The sequence below is a fragment of the Ascaphus truei genome, chromosome 1, assembly GCF_040206685.1.
Source record: "Ascaphus truei isolate aAscTru1 chromosome 1, aAscTru1.hap1, whole genome shotgun sequence".
Lineage (NCBI taxonomy): Eukaryota > Metazoa > Chordata > Amphibia > Anura > Ascaphidae > Ascaphus > Ascaphus truei.
The window spans coordinates 30,288,397-30,310,218 of NC_134483.1; the positions used below are offsets into that span (position 1 = coordinate 30,288,397).

The 21,822-nt window shown below is 41.1% G+C and overlaps 1 protein-coding gene across 6 annotated transcripts in view; it reads right to left on the bottom strand.

The window, feature by feature from the left end:
• The window catches only part of EPG5 (ectopic P-granules 5 autophagy tethering factor), a 133,624-nt gene that overhangs the window by 27,387 nt on the left and 84,415 nt on the right, over positions 1-21,822 (bottom strand). For all 6 annotated transcript variants that reach the window (XR_012799090.1, XM_075585457.1, XM_075585447.1 and 3 more), the window contains exons 23-34: positions 18,847-19,074; positions 17,744-17,867; positions 17,106-17,250; positions 14,937-15,108; positions 13,614-13,776; positions 12,195-12,337; positions 10,745-10,901; positions 8,904-9,098; positions 6,520-6,733; positions 5,255-5,415; positions 4,296-4,503; positions 2,584-2,659 (exon numbers count right to left, since the gene is read on the bottom strand). Coding sequence is in view for 5 of the 6 variants with exons in the window: in XM_075585457.1 (XP_075441572.1) it covers positions 2,584-2,659; positions 4,296-4,503; positions 5,255-5,415; positions 6,520-6,733; positions 8,904-9,098; positions 10,745-10,901; positions 12,195-12,337; positions 13,614-13,776; positions 14,937-15,108; positions 17,106-17,250; positions 17,744-17,867; positions 18,847-19,074 (1,986 nt within the window). In the remaining variant the exon portion in view is untranslated. The remainder of the gene's footprint in view (positions 1-2,583; positions 2,660-4,295; positions 4,504-5,254; positions 5,416-6,519; positions 6,734-8,903; positions 9,099-10,744; positions 10,902-12,194; positions 12,338-13,613; positions 13,777-14,936; positions 15,109-17,105; positions 17,251-17,743; positions 17,868-18,846; positions 19,075-21,822) is intronic.

Here is a 21,822-nt window from a genome sequence, read left to right on the forward strand (position 1 = left end):
GCATACCCCGGTTTATGGACACTCGCTTTAAGTACACTCGCGAGTAAGGACATATCGCCCAGTAGGCAAACGACATCTCGCGCATGCGCCTGTCAGACTGACTGACACTGAAAGTTGTCGGTCGTCTTTCCCCCTGCTCGTGAGCGCCGGAAGAAGGGGAGGGGGAAGAGAAAGAGAGAGAGAAAAATGGAAGAGAGAGGAAGAGAGAGGAAGAGAGAGAGAAAAATGAAAGAGAGAGAAAAATGGAAGAGAGAGGAAGAGAGAGAGAAAAATGAAAGAGAAGAGAGAGATCCATAACCCTCTACATTGAAATAAACAGGTCTCTCCCAGGATTTTGGGCAGTACTCGTAATTGCCCATTCTCTCAAATGATGTGTTAAGTACAAAATTGGTTTTGGAGATGATTGAGCCTTAACCCGGTTGCTGCCAGGATGCATTGCAACACAATGCACAGTATATTTGTAGAAGACAGACATCCCTGACACACAAGGCACCCACTAAACTAACAAAGGGTTTGCACTGTTTAAATGTCGCAAGCCATGTAATTATTTGATCAGCTTAAATTATTTTATAAAGTTCATAAATAGTCCCGAACAGCAATACCGGCTCCCTACCTGTACCGAAGCTGTGCACAAGCGGGGAGACTATAGAGCCTGTTACAAATGCCTTATTTACATTAGTTCTGCACGTATATGACGATTGCAGTACAGTACATGCATCGATAAGTGGGGAAAAGGTAGTGCTTCACTTAAAGTACATTTTCGCTTTACATACATGCTCCGGTCCCATTGCGTACGTTAATGCGGGGTATGCCTATACTTCAGTTTACCCGCTAATCTCCAGCAAGGCTTTCATCTTAATTGCATATAGTTAAACACTGGTAAAAAGTGCTAACATGAGGATTTGAGAACTATTTTTTAATACATATATAAAAAATACAAAATATCAAATATGTTTGAAAACAAATAGGAGTCATATTGGTCCTGGAGAAATTGAGATTTGTTGCAGGTCATTAACCGTTCAGGTTCCAGATCAGGTGGCTCAATCAGTGGCTCAGTTAAAGACCTGGCCACCTGTGCTGAAGCAGGGCTATCCTGAAAACCTGAACGGTTGGTGGCCTTTGAGGACTGAGTTGGCCTCTCCTGATTTACCCGCTTTTTTTTGTTTTTTGTGCCATTTTATTTCATTTCAAGACTTGTTTACTGAAGTGTGGTTTGTTTTCTGGTTTGACAATCTGGGTGGATAAATACAAGAACATGTTCTTATAGAATAATGTCAGTATGCATAGGACCTTCTCCTTTTTGTCTATGTTATTGTCCTGGAACCAGTTGCTCATTTCTCCCCGTCACTACTCTGTGTGATGTTGCTACATTGTAACTCCTTTGGTGCTCTCAGCCTGTTGCCTAATATCTTTTCCACTGGCTGAGTGGTATGATCCAGGACCCCTGGCTGTTGGTCTCTCCCTGCCCCTTTTCCTGCATGTCAAGTCATATCCCCTTCCTCTTTCAACCAGCTGCCTTCAGGAACTGTCATGTGTCTCATCACCTGCTGGTAAAGTTTAATACAAATAGTCTTTCCCTGAATTAGTGCTACCGATTAGTTTCCCCCTTTATTTAATGTTGCCGTGTGTGCATAAAAAGGGGAACGAGTTAAGCTACCTGCCTCTACCACTTGCCACAGTGTGCAGGAGTCAGAATAGTTATATATAGTATGTCATCGAGCCTCTCAAAAGAGGAAGGGAAAAAAATAAAAGTAACATCAAATATCCTCGATCTTTACAATTAACAATGATTTATTACAATGGTTTTGAAACTTTGTTGCACTGTATGCTGTGTCTCTGTAGGAGGATATTTCATTTATAAAAGGAGCCATTTATGCGCTTTTTTTTTTAATGTATTATTTCTAAACATAGGTTTGAAGCAGGGGGTCTCAGAAACAAACCTCATTCATTTCAGCTCCAGGGACCCCCTGCTTCCCGAGATACAGACCTCCAAAGTGGGTGCAGGTATCTTGGCAACGTTTAAAGCTCCCACATCACGCCGGCCAATAGGAAGTCAAAGCTAATGATGTCACGGCTTCCTATTGGCCAGCAGGGCGCGGGAACTTTGAAACTCTGCCATTACGTGAACCCTGCTAAAAGAGCGGAGCAGCTACCGGTACCCCCTGCGGAGGTATCTCTGGAAGATGGGGTCTCCAGAATTTTAATTACTAGTGTTTGGAGACCTACCGCTTCAACTCTATGTTTAAAAAAAAAAAACACATTTGCACAAAAAGTGAATGCTTTGATTGCCGCTTTAAGACACTTACAATCATTTCCGCTATATTTTTTCATTTAAGAATTCTAAAAGGTTACTGAAAGAAGTTCGATTGTAACGTTATAATATATACACAATAGCAAAATATGTTTCTTCATAGAAAAATATATTTATACCATACCAGATTTTGTTTTTTAAAATATATATGCATTGTAGCTAAGTTTAGGTTTCTTCTGGGTAGTTTGAAATGGTTCAGCAAGGTTGGAAATCCCTAACTTATTGTATCCGTTATAAATTCTAGACAAACTCTTCATACATTGTGCAGATACCTGTTTTCATCTTTATCAAGAACCATCAACCATGGTTTGAAGAGATCTGTGATGACTGAATGTAGAGATTTTAGCACTAAAAAGGGCGGAAAGAAAACAAATTAAGACTGATTTATAGACACATTTTTCACCTCTGACTTTCCATTTATTGCAGGGCTACCAAATCCTTCACATGAATAAGAAATCTGTGGATAACTCCACAGCATACATACATACGCATTTAAATAACCTGTAATGCAAATGTGATATTAAACATGTAGGGGATGCAGCTCACTAAGAAAGGAATGAGGCACAAACACTCAGGAGTATATGGAGGGAGGGAGAGAGAGAGGGAGAGAGAGCGGGAGGGAGAGAGAGCGGGAGGGAGAGAGAGCGGGAGGGAGAGAGAGCGGGAGAGAGAGAAATATATTCACTTCCCTTGAAAAAGCTCCTGCTGGAGCGAAACGCATGTTAGGGTATGATTCGAGTGATGTTATATGGCAGTGACCACGCTAGCATGAAACTACACAGTAATAGATTTGATTCAATGTAGCTAGATTGACACAGCCTTCTCTTACATTTGAGCCAACTTGTTTATGAAGCATTCACTCAAGAGCTAACACCACACTCAGTATACATCAGGGCTGTCAAACATGAGCTGACAGGGTGGACAGCTGACAACAGTCCTGTGGCCAGCGACTGTGTGAACCTGACTGACGCTGAAAGTGGTCGGTTGTCTTTCCCCCCGCTCGTGAGTGCCGGAATGAAAGGGGGGGAAGAGAAATAGAGAGAGAAAAATGGAAGAGAGAGGAAGAGAGAGAGAAAAATGAAAGAGAAAAAAGAGAGATCCATAACCCTCTACATTGAAATAAACAGGTCTCTCCCAGGATTTGGGGCAGTACTCGTAATTGCCCATTCTCTCAAATGATGTGTTAAGTACAAAATTGGTTTTGGAGATGATTGAGCCTTAGCCCGGTTGCTGCCAGAATGCATTGCAACGCAATGCAAAGTATATTTGTAGAAGACAGACATCCCTGACACACAAGGCACCCACTAAACTAACAAAGGGTTTGCACTGTTTAAATGTCGCAAGCCATGTAATTATTTGATCAGCTTAAATTATTTTATAAAGTTCATATATCTCAAGTTTCAGACACCTGATAGCCATCTATTGTAAATGGATTCCAGCAGCCACTGATACCAACCGCTATACAAAAGTAGACGATAGCTGGCTAAATAGACGTCTGGTTCATTTGATGAGTATTCATGACCGAATAACACCAGTAATATCTGGGTGTGGACACCTACACGTTTTTGCCCATCACAGGTTATTTCGAAAGCCAACAATAATATAACCTTCTGGAGTATATATTTATATATGAACAATTTAGTTTGAGCGCAGATACAGCTCTGGAATATCTGAGACTTGAGCGGAAGGTTATAACATACCTTTTACCCGATTCTATATACCCAAGTTTATATTATCCATTGTATATTACATCAAATGAGGTATACACAGTATATCTGGGTTAGGACACATTTTTGCAATTTGACACGCATAAATTATCACGCAGCTAAGCGCTACTTTTGAGGTTTTAATGAGATTATGTTTTCTAGTATACGAATAAAATTTATTTATTTTGATTATTAATGGAGGTGTGTTCATCAGCAGGGATTCTCTCTCCCCTTCGTGTTATCCTAGAAAATATTTGCTGCCAATGTTTATTAATTACCTGTCTGGACTCTGTGACTTCCCATTATCTCTTGGGTAAGGCTGGCAAATTCATAGTCGATAAGACTCTTCACCAGGTATTCAAAGAAAATCTGCAGCTCAGATATATAAGGACCCCATTTGGAAAGAAGACCAAAGCTCTGGAAGTCGGACTTGGAAAATCGCAGCTTATAAAAAAAATCTGAAAGCCATTTGATAGTCTCCAACACCTGAAAGCAACATATTAAACCAAATGTAACAACGTTTGTTTAGCATAGCTCATCTTTTGACATCCACATATACAGCACCCTGATATAAAGTACTTTGTATGCCTAAACATATATAGATACATAAGCATGATGGATATCCTGCATGGTCACATAAATAGATAAATAAAAAATGTGTTCTATGTATAAAAATGTTTTACCCTAAAGTAATACATTGAGAGTCAAAGACGAAAATAAGGTGATTAATAATTAAAAATGATCCCTAACTAATTACTAATCACCTTATTTTCATCTTTGAGCTCATTCCATTTGAGTTTTTAACCAATATGTTAATAAAAGTGCAGGCTTTATATGCCACGGTGAGCTGCACAAATGTGCTCTGTCTTTAGAGGATTTCCCTCCGTTCTCTAATGTTTCTTGCATGTATAATTGGCACATGGCTCGCACCCTCTCACCGTCACTAGTGAGGTACAATAGGGGCTTATACAGATTAGACACACACTACGGTTTGATTAATATATTTGTATAGACTCATTGAGCTGTGTTTTCTGTGAGTTTTTGTTTATAACTTTTCTAAATAAGAAGATTATGTGCCTTTTTGCGATATTAAGTCGGCAAGGTTTATTTATGCTTTGGGAGACCAGGAGTATATTTCCATTTTGCTTAGTAGGAGGAGAGCATTAATGGCAGCCAACTCTACACCTGGCTGCCAACGTTAAATTAGCAGTATCAAAATGAACGGAAAATGCCAAACCTGCTCAGCCGACAACATCATTTTGTTTGCACAACTTGGAAACACAAGGGGATCTGTGGTATCCGGCATTATTGAGCTCTGAGGTTTTCTTGGCGTATAGCAACCCACAGCTTTCAGAGATGTTCTCCAACATTCAGGGCTCAAGAGTTGTTCTGCAGAACCTTGAGGAAACAAAAGCTATGATATAAATGTACATGAACCAAATGCGTGAATGAAAACATACACACACGGTCCAATACATCACAATGGTGATGTATTTTATTTACAACCTATGCACCTCTTTTTGGCCACCTACCACCCGTTGCTGCCCTCCGCCATTATCCGAGGCTCCCTGCCTTCGGGCCGGGCTACAACAGTGTTCCTTGCAACATCATGGGACGGACTCGTGATCATGTGGAAACATCCCCTAACATTGGGGACTACAAAACCAATTGCTTCTCTGCCACTCACATGATGTTGAGAGATAGTGGGGTGCTTAAAATTACCAATTCTGTTTCTTTTAAAATGATGAGAAAACTTTTAACCTTTTTAACACACATTCACGTGGGATTTTGAAACAAAATAGAACTGGAAAAACACTTGTTTACATTAATCAATTAGATCAGTGGTTTTCAAACCTCTCCTTAGGAACTCCAGCAACACCATGTTTAGGGATAATCAATGCAGTTCTACACAGGTGAATAACATGTGAATGTACTTAATCCGCATGTGAGTAGGATGTTTTTGTGACAGACCGAGTTCCTCAGAAGAGCTTATACAACCACTGACCCTGGGCAATGGTTATAAAGGTAATACAATTATTTTCAATGTGCTTGAATGCACATTAGAGAAAACCTTTCTGGTCCATCACCTCAGAGATATAGATCTAAAAGGTACACTCATTTGATCCAAAACTAATTTTATTCTAAGCATGTACATAGAGTAAACAGTGACCTATACAAATTAGTTCAAAGGATCAATCATAAATGGCACACAGTAAAATTACATTGTTCAATGCCACCCAAAACACACTTTAAACACAATTTATTGACCCATACTGTACAGTCACAGTGTCTGACAGTCAATGCCCCACATTCAAATATACAAAGAAAGACAGACAATGAGCATTAGCAACTAGAAGACTTTTAGACCCTCCATGTACGCCATCTGTGGATGCCGGACGTGGAAAGCTTGGACTTGTACTGGTGAGGACAGGAGGTCTAGCAACTTCTTTTGAAAGCACAAGTAGGGATGCACAGACCCTTGAAGTGAATGCAAATACTTACTTTGCATAAGCAATCTTAGGCAGTCACTGTAATGATCTGGGAACTGGTAGCGAAGGACTGAGTTCCAGTGCTTACAGAAGATGTTAAAAGGCATCAGAAGGTCTTCATCAGGTACAAGGCCACAGAGGGTCAGAGCCAAGTGGACCGACTCTAGCAGTTTGGTTCTCTGTGCCATGGAAGGCTTTGCAGAGTTTAACCAATGGTTGAGATCAAACTTAAAAGAAAAGAAAAAAGATCGAGTTAAAATGAAGATTAGACATGCTGTTCTTTATATTTTGTGAATTATTAGAAATAGTGTTAATATCCAGCTAACAATGGATGTGTATTACAGGGACGCAATTTGCTCCATTATGCAGGACACACATTTTCGTCTGACTAATTGTTGCGATGCAGTGGATGCACACGCGTCCGCAGAGCTAGTGATGGGTACTCAGTGGCTAGTGAATGCTAGGGACTACAAACATAGCTGCAATAAGATTAAGAGCGGCCTTATTGAGATCAGCATGATTACAGGTCTTCCTCGCTTTCTACCTACACATGCAGGCTATCTGGCATCCGATCAGACTACAGCAGCTGTATCACTAAGCCGGTATGTTTATACACGTCTTGATACATTGCATCAGTTTCTTTCATGTGTATGTATAGGTGGCATCAAGGGTCATTCTAACCCTGGTAAGGTTTAAAGCTACTTAAAGCTGCAGTTCAGTCAATATCCTGCATGTGTGTTTTTTTTAATAAATCAGTTCTGTAGTAAGAAAAATTACTTTTAGCATTTTCTGTTTTAAAAAAAACAACTTTGAAAGACCAATTTTCTTGTATTCTATTTTAACAAGCATTTGCTAAGGCACCGTCCCTTCATGTCCTGTCACAAGCCATGGCACAGCCCTTTGTCAGCCCTGCCCTCCCTCTTGCACATGTCAGTGCAGGAGTGCTCATGAATATTCATGAGCTTCCACTGACGGACTGAAGCAGAATATAAACAGATCCCTTCACTAATTATGTCACCAAAGTTCGCCGATCAATACATGGAGAACGAATTGACTGGCAGCTATACAGTTCTTTAGGTAATTAGAGATTGCACACATAAAACTATTGAAGTAAAAAAATAAATAAAAATAAAAAATAAAAAAAAAGACTGATCTGCAGCTTTAAAGCAGGTTTTTCCATGTACCTGTGCAGGATGGGTCCACTGAGACCTTTCTCCCTCCACTGCAGAGGTAAATGAGAATTCTCACAGGTAGTGGTTAAGACCTGCATACTGGTCATGTAACGCTTTGGCCAAAGGGTTTAACTAAATTACACTTGCTTATGAGAATACTGATATTGAAGTATTTAACTATGTATTTATTGTCATATTGGATGTAGCATTAAGTATTTTTGTCTTTTGTTGTATAATCAGACTCATCTCACCGATTACTATAGCAGGCACCTCCTTACATAGAATAAGGTTATAATTAACCTATGTATATACTGTAGGCTGCCCAATACTATCGCATTAACCCCTTCCCCCCTGTAAAATTATTCTCACTGTGCCATGCCCCCTCCACCTACCTCTGCTTTTATTGGTATTTTTGGGTATAGTTTTGGTGATATATGTTTTAAATGCACTGATTAAATGTTATGTTTTATATTAGTCGTGTGCAACAAAATTAATTTTTTGGAAGATTATCCAAAACTCTTCACCTTTTTCTAGTAACAGCTGAATTTATTACAGTTTTTTTTTTTATATCCGAATGCAAAACTTTTAACACATCTCAGATCTGACATTTAAATGATGCCGTAAGAAACTGTAAAACTAATAGGTACAATCTTTGTAATACTATGATGTATCAATGAAAAATGGGCAAATCTGATGGCAGTCGGATAATGTGTTTTTTGGGAAAAATTACAAAATGTTTAATACATTTGTGATTATTCTTCAATATTTCTCCAATTAAAATTATTTAATTTTTTTCTGCAGAATTTTCTAAATATTCAATAAAATGAAAGAAAAAAATAAAGAAATAAGTTTTCTGCAAATGTTCTTCAATTTACGTTTTTATCTGGGGGTTTTTTTTGGACCATTTTTGCATATATTCAAATATTCGAATAAAAAAGAAAAATTAAAATAATAAAAAAAACACAAAAACCTAGTGGCGAGTTTTTTCAAACGACAATATTAAAAAAAACCACACAAATCCCCCCAAAATATTCGCAGAAAATAAAAATGCGACCGAATAATCGGCCCATCTACCGAAAAGCAGCTTACCTAACTGTTACATAAAACACTCCCTGAATAGCTCACGGATGCTAGCGGAGCAAATTTGGTACAAAGGACTTGGATATATGCTCGCAAACGGGACGCGTGTAAAACTGACGCTTAGTGGCAACTAAACACGATTTACCTTAGTCAGCAACATAAAGATGACGTCGCTGTTGTCTTCACTGATGGCCTCCACCACCTTCCCATACAGCTGCACAAACTCCCCGGGTGAGGCGGCAGGGGTGAAGTAAGGAGACAGGAGGTTACACAGCCTCCTAGTCTGCAAAATGGTCTCCAGAACAGGTCTGCACTCAGACTGCGCTCCACTTATAAACACCTTGAACCGCAAACAGGGGGAAGAGGGATTTTATTATCCTACTAAAAAGGTTTTCAATAGGATTCGTTTGCGAGAGTCTCAATTACTGGACAAATTCACCAAACCGTAAATGTGTTTTGCCCTGAAATGTGCGTCTCTTTACATTCTGTATAATAATCCCTTCCTAAGGCTAGATCCCCAGTACATGCTGCAGCGCACGCCATGACGTGCTGCAGGAACAAGAACTGCCCCTCAATGGGGCCAGGCCCACTAGCTGCCTTGGCACGTAATTTGCAGCTGCGTTGCACGACTAGATTTTCTGAAGATAAGAAAATTATCTTTACAAGTGGAGACGGAGTGCTGGCCACGCCCCCCGGCTGTTAAGCCAATGAGGGTGAACCAGCATTGTGACGTCATGGCCACGTCCCCACCCCATACCCCGTCGCAATTTCCTGCAGCTCAGCCACAGACCGGAGATTGCGGTTTACACAGCTGCCCGCGCCGCCATTCTGCCAGGCATGCGTGCAGCAGCCGACACTTCCCTGCAGAACGGTTGGGAAGTAAGGAGAGCAAAACAAACGTACAGTATTTGCATGCTTTCTTTTCGGCACACATCCTACAGATGTAGCCCGACTTATTTTCCCTGGGGCCATGGAACAAAATACCCCAGGCCCGGCGGCCTCATTACGTGCTGCCGACAGCTTTATCCGCGGTTTTTCATTCTGAGGAGCCCAGGTGCCGGGGAGATAAAGATGAAAAAGGCTTCAAATATCTAATAAAAGCTGTGTCCACAAGAAATCATTGTAATCGTCCTTCCACCATTGCTAGTCTATCCTCTCCTAACACCGAGCTACATATTTTGCACTTTTGTCATCTTCATTATTTGCCTGTGAGCATGCTCAACAGCAAGCAGCCTGTGTGTGTACTGTATATGCACTAACGGTATTATAACATGTGCACTCACACAACATTCTATTCTGTCTGGTATTCTCCCGCTGAGAACAAATGCAAAGATTCCCTTTGGGGGAAGGAAGGGGAGGACTCCCCTCTAACATTGGACCTACATGCTCTCGGCTTTCCTGCGCTGGAGAAGACTTTAGTCGCATTCATATGAATGAAGCTGAACACTTCTCCAGCACCGGGAAGCAGCTTCAAAGCTTATTAAATAGGGACAATTAAACATAAATCTGTTTATATTTGTAGCAGTAACCCCTGTATAGGCCTTACATTTTCCTGTTTATGCAATGTTGCATTAATACTGTTCAGTGTTGGATACATGGCCAGCACTAGACAAGCTTTAACAATGATAATAATACATTTTGCTCTGCACACAATACAGAGTATTACCCATCTTATCAGCAAGTGGCTTCATTGTTAATGCTACTGAACCTTTTGTGTGTGTGCTATCCATGCAACATGTACAGCAGCAATCTACAGCCAGCAGGCGGGTTACTTTTCTAATGCAGGTATTCATCAGGAAAATGTCTCTTGTGGAGAAGCACCGCCCATAACGAATACCGGATATCTAATTTATCTCTCCGTTCATCTCATCTGTTCAAAAATACAATTGTGGCAAAAGACCAATGGCGCCCTCGGAAGACACTCGCAAGAATAGGCCCGAGAAACGCAAGAAGAACAAAAGAGACACTTTAAAACGTAACACTTACCTGTCCCAAAACTTCTATGCAGGAGGTAAAAAATTGCCGGGACGGAGGGTGCCGTTGCGTTTCATCGCACACAAACTCCACCACAGCAAAGAATGAGCCGATTCCAATCTTTTGGATCTCAGGCGGAGACTGCACTTTGTAAGCATTTACTAATGCCCTGTGTGCACATGGACGGGAGGACAGAGCGGTGTTTGTGACAACATGCAAAACATATGGACAAATGCAACACGCTGCACATACATTAGAGCACTGAAGGATTTAAAGATGCTTAGCTCATCCTTTTTACTCCATCAGAAATTCAAAAAAGTGGGGTCTCAATGATATTTTTCTTGCAATCCTGAAACCCTCTAATCGGCAGAGACGGTTATCAAATGATTTAGTGGGTCAGACTTTAAAATGGGTACTGCCCATTATGCAACGTCAATCTCGTAGGCATGGGGCTCTCAACTCCAGTCCGCAAGACCCCACAAGAGGTAAGGCTTTAAAGATATCCCTGCTTCGGCACAGCTGGCTCAATCAGTGGCTCAGTCAAAGAAGGAGTCACTGATTGAGCCACCTGTGCTGAAGCAGGGATATCCTATACACCTGACCTGTTGGGGGGTTTGATGACTGGAATTGAGAACCTCTGCCATAGGCAATACTGATTGGCTTACAGGCAAGAAGCTAGGCGGTAGCAAGCTTACGTTTTGGTATTGCCCACCAATAAAACAAATGTAATCATCTCCAGAACAGAAGAATCTCCTTGGGGCATATATTAACCAAAAGGCACATCCAATACCCTCCCCTTGTTCAGCTTCCATCAAATAAAAACGAACACTAACATTGACTAACCACTCAGCCTAGATATAGCACAATATCATCAATTATATTACAACTGTGCAAGAGGGAAAAATAATGACAGAGGCTTACAACACAGATAGTGACCATGCCATCACATACAGACCCTGGTATATGCACTCTGATGTATGGGTAGGGAAAAATTGGACTCAGTGTGTCCTGGGATCTTAATATCCCTCCAAGAATAAGGTTGATGCATTAGTATTCATAAGCATCTCTGCCCGGGGGGTAAATGTCTTGTTTAAAAGGCCCATAGGCAATACAATACAATTTTAATGAGAAATTACAAAGATGATAGTGATCTGATTTATACAGTGAACAAGTGTTAAAATCCCCAAAATAAGGCGGCTCGATGGCCAGTGATTCCTGTCTATATACCAATGTATGTTCATGATCAGGGTCTGTATGTGATCGCATGATCACGATATTTGCTATAAGCCTCCATCAAATAAAACACTTATATACAAGTTTATTCCAAGCTATGCCGTTAACCCACGAGAACTGTAAATGTGGAACCAACATCAACATAAGGAGGATAAGGATATGAAGCTACTATTACAAAATAGAGAGGGGAAGGAGCAAAAGAAATCCTACTCCACATCCTATAACTCACGTTATAAAGTTCTCCAAATGCACAGCGGTCTCGATAATGTTGAGCGGCGTTGGCTTCGTGGCTTCGACTTGTAACTGCTTCATCTCTCTTCGCAGAACATGGAGCTGCTTGTTTACTGCTTCATCCATCTGCATGCCTTCAAACTAGGAAATGGGATATCGCCATCAGATCGTTTATTTAGAACGCGCCAACAGGTTTCACAGCGCGGTGCAATGGGGGTGAGGGACAATCACTACAGAGTAATATCAATAACACCTGTTATTGATCCCTGCCCAAAGGGGCTTACAAGCTATCATCTCAGTTACTGCAAGAGACTGAGGGGTATAGCTATGTACTGTGCAGAATTTGACCCTGTATAGAGAAAGCAGCAGGTGTCGATAGAGCACAGCCAAGGGAATCCAACCTCTAATTTCAGAAGGAAAAAATATCCAGGCAACCTCCAAAAGTAAATCAATTGATCATATTTATTGCAGGCTAATAGACAATAAAAATGGACAACATTAATGCACCTACGCGTTTCATGCAACAGCACTTTATCAAGGTGTAGCATTGAAGAAATACTTTGTGGACACTCCATTCTTATCTGGAAATTATGCTGCATAAGTTGTGCAAATGGAATTTGTCTGATTATTGAGCACCACAACCAACTTCATTGACGCTGTATAGAGCTCTGCTACAACACGGTCACTATTGAAAAGCAAAACATAGGAAGTGGTCTGTTATGGCAGGTGCGCTCAACTCCAGCCCTCAAGGGCCACCAACAGGTTTTCAGGATCTCTCTGCTTCAGCACAGATGGCTCAATCGAAGACTTAGCCACAGGTGCTGAAGCGGGGAAATCCATAAAACCTGACCTATTGGGGGTCTTGACAACAGGGATTGAGCACTCTTGTGTTATGGGTCAACTCATCATTACAGCTTGAGGATTTCTAGCCAATGGTCAAAACTAGAAACCAGAGTCACAAAACAACTAGAGGAGTTTTACTTGTTTTTAGAATCTTGTAAAACCTGGTGAATAAATCTGCTCTCTGCCTCACTGTAATTAATTGTTGGATGAGTTTTACCACAAACCCCTCCTCCAAAAATCTTTGTTCAGATTTCCACCACTTATGAAACTCCAGACCAAAAATGTAACATGGAGGAAATGATTGTATAATATTTGTCTAGCGTTTTTCAAGCTTACACCTTTTTCCTGGCCCCTCTGTCCATGAAACAGTTAAAACACCGTCAGTAGCTCCTAATGGGTGGAGCCCAGACAGTCCACTTTGCATGACAACTTCTAGTTTATGTTCCTGCCCAAACACAACTGGACAAACGAAGGGACAAACATATGTGTCCGCAATGACACAGAGTGCAAGTGACCAAGATGACAACTAAATAATATTGCACCGGCACATTTTGAACTTAATAAGAACTCTAACCTTGACTGTCACCACCGCGGGACCAGCACAGGATTTATTTAAATTTCCCCGGCACTCCATCTTCATCTCAATCTGTTCCTCCGTGTTGATGTATAGTTTAGGAATTGTTTCGAGCATCTCGCCGTCTAGCGCCACTTGCTGGGATTCCCGCATAGATGCCGACCTGCAATTCAAACAGGATGCGGTCACGCTTAGAATGAGCTTTGCACCAATGTGACCAGATGATTCGCCCTGGATCACAAGGCTGCTAACAAGGAGACAGAAGAGTAATCGTGATGGTTTGGAAGTGGAACACGATTTGTGGGGCACACTAAGTTTACATTGGTTATAGCGTGCCGAAGAAAGGATACGCTGCTGGAGATAACTAGTTATCTTTACCATTGAACGTTACAATAGTATTTTTACATGTGGAATATTGCGCCTTCTAAAATCCAATTGTTTCATTTTTATCACCGACTCCACAAAAGTACACAGGTGACTAATGTATGTCACTTTATGAGATACAAGACATGTAAAATGTATGATCAATGTTTCGGTGCTATATGCTGCATCTTCATCCTGACAAGGGTGTAGCATGGCACCAAAACGTAGATCCGATATAATATAAAACCTGGCACTCCTGAGGCTTTGCCTCATATCGATTAGGAGTTGGCAGCTCGCTCCTGCTCTGAGCACACAGTACTGTAGAATTTGCTACAGAGTGATAACTGGGTCTAAGTTTCCCAAGTGTGTCCCTTCATCCCCCGTTGACTAAAGTGCAAGATGAAATAATTTAGTCGCGATACGCAGTAAGGGTTAAAACAGACACCTGGCAAATTGGCCCAGAAACGGTGTGTTCTCTCTGCACCTAATGCTCCAATAATAGAAAGCCGCTGAGCTTATTTAGCACCCCGATCCCGGTGTACGGTTGCCGTTTATGTTCGAACCTTTTCCATACAAGAGGGTGCTTGAATGGACACCGCTGGGCACCTGCATCGGGAGCAGCCGGGATACACACAAATGTTGCTAGGGTTTTCTAAAAATACTCAATATACGGTCTCAGAGCATGAAGTAATGATTGAGATGCCAAAAACAACGGTAGACTTGGTACTTACTAAATGATTGAAACCATTGCATGCAAGAAATGGTTTTCGGTTACAGTATCCCGTCGCTGTATTTCATGTCAGCACCGGGTGAGCCTTCACTTGTTTTGGACATTTGGTTCACTACCAATATAGGTCTGCGCTCGTACTTTGCCAGCGTTGACTCGCCTGGCATATCCCTGCATGCACTGGCTGCACTATATTACACTTGGAAGTACTTGGAATAAAAGCGGCGTCTCACTTTGCGTGCTGCTGCATGGCCGTCAGGTTTCTGCGCACAAGCTTCATAGCTTCCTGGAGGTGAATGTAACAAGCAGGTGAAATCACTGGCACAGGGGTCTTCATGAGCTGCAGTGTGATGCCGGAGCAGGGAGCATTGTGCTTCTTCAGGTTTGCCAGTAACCTCTCCTTTGCTACCAAGGAAAGCACAAGACACAGTCAGTGATTCATGTCCCCGTTATACACAGGGCAGCAATGTAGAAGGAAGCGTAGAATTGCACTTAAAGCAGCAGCCCCCCAGGGACCTGATAGAAGCTGCATATCCAATATGTTTAATGTAGCTGACTGACTATATTTTTACTGTCTCCAGAAATAACAAAATGCTTTGGAGTTTATCTGATCCATGGACACACCGGATACAAAATGGCGGCGTGATCGGGGCTCGCTTCCCTTGGCCAATAGAATCCTGGCGGCCATGTTTAGCATTTGTTTTGTTCTACAAAATACTATTACATTTCTTTCCTTTTCCCCTAAAATGGTGGGTACTCGGAGGCTAGGGGACCACGGATCAGCTCTGGGGAACCCCCCATTTCAGTTAAGCTTTAAAAAACAAACAAAAACAAAACAATTTTGGGTCGATTGCTACTTTTAATCGACTATGCCGATTTTTGCCCCCTAAGGCTGACTGCCCCTTAAATTGACTCATACTCCAATGCTAGGATAAACATTAAAGCATAAACACTCTGTTTTGAAAGTTTGAGACTTTTCTACTAGATAATGACATCAATACAAATGTATTGGACATACTGTAATATACAGTACGTTAAAAGAAGGAATTACACAAATATGTAGCTGGGATAATTTGAGGCGTGTGGGCAGGAGAACAGGAATTATTTTCTGGGTGTGGGTGCTGTACATGTATGTAGCATACATACACTTTCATAATGTAAAGATGTATAAGCCCAGGGCGACTGGAGGCTGAATAGAGGTGTATTGCGATATCAATATCGTGATAAATGTGGTGGTTTTGTTATTGTGGGAGATGTTTTGCGATTGCCCTAAATGCAAGTAGATGACATTTTGCCTCCATCAACTCTACCAAATGAAGCTGCTCAAGGTAATACAAATTGCTAACCAGGCCAAGGAAAGGCTGGAACCTGCACACCTGAATAGGGCAGGGAAGCTTACTGTCGTTAGGCTTATGCTTGGGGAGGGAATGAGGCGCCAAAGTATGTTTCCCCTTCTCACTCTCTAAACCCTGACATTTCGGAATATTTTTTTGTAATAAATATAGAAATGACCGCCTCTAAATTATCTACACAGTAGTTATAGCAGGGGTGGGCAATTATTTTGGCTGGTGGGCCACTTCACAAGCTTGGGTAAGCTTTGGGGACCACACACAATGTACATACTCTTCTCACCCGCATCTCCTCTACATGCCCTCCTTTATCCCCCCACGCCTTATCGCACTCTCCCCCCCTTCCCCCCATCTCTCTCACTTCTCTCTCTCGCCCAGGCCTCCCACTGCCCCCAGTGTCCTACCTTTGGTGTGGGTGGCAAAAGAGGGACCCCACCCAGGCGGTGATTGTAGAGCTGAGCCCTACTGCTGGTGGGGCCTAATTTCATGTTAGAACCTGGGTGGGCAGCTGCCGCCAATGCGCAATGCCCCGCCCCACAGGGAGGGCTCGGTGAGGGGGTGTGGAGAGAGGAGGGGCCCTTCCTGTGGTGGGCCGGATGTGGCCCGCAGGCCATATTTGGCCCACCACTGAGTTACAGCGTATTAGGAGAGAGCAACGGAGTTACACATCTAAAACTGGACGCAATTGTAGATGAAGCTAGTAATGTTACAAATAAAAAGAAGCAGTAAAAGATTGGGGTAGCTTTCATATCGAATACGTCTGCAGATCACTGGTCCAATAAACATTCATTAACCCTTCAACAACTTTGGTCTGCTACTCACTTATTTATATTTGACTAATCGGACCACAGGGAGCCCTGGTGGAGAGTATAGCACCAGCCAAGACCAGATGTTTTGGCGTTGCAATGTTATTATTTTAAGCACAGAGGAGACTATCTGCAGACTACTGGATATCATTTGAAACACTTTGCTGCCACAAGCACCTGCAATGCATGTAGAACTGCAGAAGTGAATACAGGAAGTCTTCCATGCCCAAAGCACAGCATACAGTACCTGACGCTGAGCTAGTGAGGTCAATGGACACAGGTGGAGCGTGCAGACTCGTATCCATCTCCACCTTGATTTGGGTCCAAACGTTTATAGCTTCTTGAATTTCATGAATGATGTTTTCCATATTAATAAACTCCATCCACAGATTCTACAGTTCGGAAAACACCACAAAATTAGTTGCATTTTTAACCATTCATTTTCTCTCAAATTAACTTATCACTGTATTATAAAAGTTCACTCCTTGTCTGGCTGATTTTCAATTTTAATATTACAATTCTGCTTCCTACTTGGATAGAATGTATTTACATATTTCAACATGTCCATCTGCTACTAGCGATCATTACAAAATAGAAAGATTTAAGACAAAAATGAATACAATTAATAAATAAAAATATTTCAAAATATTACATTTCCATTCACCCAGAAACAGGCAAAGCCATTTAAATAAATATCTGTTTGTGTGGTAATTTTTTTATTTTATTGCATTCTTTTATTTTGAATGTAACATTAGTAAAAGTTGTAGTTTAACATTTAATGGTGTAATTTCCACTCATTTTCTAACAAGTGGTTCCTGTACTTCTTTAGGTATTATTTGAGTGGTGTATTTTATTGAAATGAATAAGAAAGGCCCGATACCTCACCTCTTCATGCCGCATAACTTTAGCCAGACGGTGTGTATCGTACTGCTTGGGAAGTGAAGGGATATACACATCTCCTTTGTGAAATTTGTCATCCTCTAGCCAGACTACAAACACATTAAATAACCTAAAGAAGAGAGCGAGAGATCTAATAAATCACTAATACATCAGAAATCTAATCCTCCTCACATCTGCCCATCTTTCCAACTTATCCTAAAGTGCCTCTATTTACTGCTTAAGGCTCAATTCTACACGCTTATCCACATTGTATGCTTTCTGCCTCTTCCTCTAATCAACTTTTACTCACTCCTACCCATTCAATATACTTTGTCCTGTCACATAAAAATGTCTCTCTGCTGCTCTCTTCTGTCGAGTCGTGATTTTTGATGGATCTCAGCAATCATTTTAAAGTATTTTTTTCACAACATTAAATGTAAGGCACAATCTTATCAATATTAAGTGCACCTCCGCATGTACATTCTAGAGTCTTTCACACCTCACATGGACTAAGCTCCTCGGAACAGGAATTCCACCTACATTATGTAATTGAAGGAGGCACATGTCTTGATTGCAATCAATGCTATTGTCTGTTTATTGCAGAATAACGAGCAGAGAGAAGTGTGATATTTCAGGGACGCACTGATGATAGTCAAGGTCACTGAAGTTAGGTCAGCTAGGTGGGCTTGTCTGAAGAAGGGTCCGTGTTCAAGAAACATCACACTTTTCTCTGCTCGTTATTATGCAATAAACAAATAATGGCATTGATTGCAATCAAAACCCGTGCCCCTCCTTCAATGACATATTGCAATTATTCAAAGTTCACTTTGGGACAAAGGAGTCTCCAGTGAGGATTGAGCCCCAGGGAAACCCTATAAAGGGTTTTTTTTTGTATGATTAATGACTCTCCCATGTTATGTCTGGTGTTTTTATCCCTGAATTGTTCCTACATTTCCCTGTAGTTTCCGTTACTTCAAGCAAATGAAGGTGAGACAATAGTAACAATGCCCTTACCTAGAAATGGATGAGTAGGAGGTACTATTCCTGGTTTGTTAAAGGTATAATGTTTTATATGTAGAACACTTGCCTCAAGGACCTCACAATCTTACCTGACAAGTTCCTTGTGCAGGTCTGGGGAAGTCATATGATCATGGGCACCACTCCCCTTTTCTGTAAGACCAGGGGATCCGTCCATAGGGATCTGGACTCTCCGAACTTTGCTGGCTGAATGGTGGAAATCTGCCAGTTCCATCAGGCGTCGCTTCATCTGCTTCAGAAGGTGAGTGTGGGACGAGCTACTGAAAAATCTCTTCCCAATGCATCCGTCCACTGGGAGCCTGAAGAAGAACACAGACCCAGATTAACCTCATCACTGCCAGAGAGGCTGGCAACAATATGCATGTTTGACAGCATGGGTGCAGTCCATGCCAATGTAAACTTATTGGTTAATTCACACAATTTCACAGGGTTTTAGACTGCACGCATCAAGTTTCAGAAGAAGACTTCTGCCGGCACACAGTGCTGAGTGCTTACAATCTAACTTTGGGACCTGAGGTACAGAGAGATAGAGTGACTTGGTGAAGGTCACTGGGATTCGATGTGGGTTCACCCACTTCAAAGGCAGTGACACGGAGCTACCTTTTTCTTTTGTAAAAACAAATGATGGCGCTATTGCAAGCTAAACAGTAAGAGCCCACTAAATTTAACAGAGAAAATAAAACAATGTAAATGTAAAGACTCCGTCCCAGCGGCACTTAAAAAAAAAAATAATAATACATTTTGTTTTTTAATATATGTAGCATTTGATTAACTTTATTGAAAACCAATTACCTAAGCTGCCGATCGATTAGTTCTCCCATAATCGAACAGAAAAGATCCTGCTTCCCAGGGTTCACTAAATGGCTGTCTTTAAGCTTCAATCAATCCTTCAGTCAGTGTAACTAAGCAGCTACCATGTATTCTTATATTACTAAAGTAGCATTATATATTGTTACAGCTTGCAGCTCAAACTGCTGGGAATATTGGCAACAAATGATCACAAACAGGAAAGTGCTGCAAAGATCTTGTAAAAAAGGTCTGTTGCAGAAGTGTGCTAAACCTGCTATAGAAATCAAAGGATGCTCATTACTGTATATTACAACTCATTAAAAATGGCATTGAGTTAAAAAAAAATGGTAGTAAGTATTATCACAAAGGAATCAGGATATATGCAACTAATGAGGACAAAAGCAAACGCAACAGGGGAAGGATATGGGTGATGAAGGCAAAAAGACCTAGTCAAGGTAACAGCATATAGAACAAGAGGGTAGTCGAGCACACCAAACAAAAGATGCAGTAGAATTAGTGCAAAAAGATCATTTTAATGACTGAACACAGTCATAGACTATCCAACGTTTCGGCGACTAGCACCTTCATCAGGGGTCTAGGCCACATTGATATACCTATTGCTGTTACCTGATTGGGAAAGTGTGAGTCCCCATTTCTGTGAATACCTAGTTGTCGTTTATATTGAAACTAATATATATATATATATATATATATATATATATATATATATATATATATATATATATATATATATATATATATATATATATATATATCACCACTATTAAGGTTATAGTGAGTAAAAAAAGTGACTAAAACCCTCCACAGTAAAGCATAAAGCAACTGTAAATATTCCTGTATATTCATTTGCATGTCTTAGACAGGTCTGCAACCCTGTCTTTCACCATTATCACCCAGCAAACAGCACTTCCACTGCAGCAAGGGATTCTGGGAAATGACATGCAAATGAGCACACAGTGCCACTTTTTATCTCATGCTCACATTACATGAGCAACCCTTAGCCAATGCATGCTGCTTTAAACACAGCTTTTAAGCAAGGACTTGGGAGATGCAAAGTCAGTTAACCCACTCACAGACATGTTTCAACCTTGATGTGCTCAATTGCATGTCATTTCCCAGAATCACTTGCTGCAGTGAAAGTGCTGTTTGCTGGGTGATAATGGTGAAAGACAGGGTTGCAGACCTGTCTAAGACATGCAAATGAATATACAGGAATATATACAGTTGCTATATATATATATATATATATATATATATATATATATATATTCTTTCCACATATGGTGACATCTGCACTCCCCAAAAGCTACTTCGTTTAAGTAATTAGATCGATTTCCATGTGTGAGTTTGGGAGGCCCCACCCTATATAAAGATCAGAAACTTTGTGAGTTTGGTCTTAACCATACAGGTATGTGGAAACTCTTAATATGCCACGATAAAAATAAATCTCTGAGGTCCACAGAAAAGCAGTTATTGATGCTCATCAGTCTAGAAAGAGTTACAAAACAATTTCTTAGGATTTGGGGCTACACTAATCCACTGTCAGACAGATAGTCTACAAATGTTGAAACTTCAAGACCACAGTCACTCTACCCTGGAGCGGTCGTCCTATGAAATTCTCTCCTAGAACAAACCGGCAAATCATCCAGGAAGTCACAAAGAACCCCAGAAGAACATCCTAGGCCCCTCTCGCCTTGGCTAATGTGAGAGTGTTCATGACTCAACTATCAGAAAAACACTGAGCAACAATGGTGTTCACAGAAGGATAGCCAGGAGGAAACCACTGCTCTCTAAAAAAAGAACTTTGCTGCTGTCGGACGTTCGCCAAAGAACACATTTATAATCCACAAGACTTCCGGAAAAATGTTCTCTGGGCAGACGAGTCAAAGGTAGAACTTTTTGGCCTCAATGAGAAATGTTAAGTTTGGCAAAAAAACAAAAAACTGCGTTTGAACAGAAGAAGCTCATCCCAACCGTCAAGTACGGTGGTGAGTGATGGTTTGGGGCTGCTTTGCTGCCTCAGGACCTGGACGGGTTGCCATCATTGACACATCAATGAATTTTGCATTGTATCAGAAGATTCTAGAAGAGAATGTCAGGCCATCCATCTGAGTTGAAGCAAAAGTGGGACATGCAGCAAGACAATGATCCTAAACATACTGTACAAGCAGATCTACAAAATAATGGCTGCAGAAGAAGAAATTCCACGTTTTAGAATGGCCTAGTCAACGTCCGGA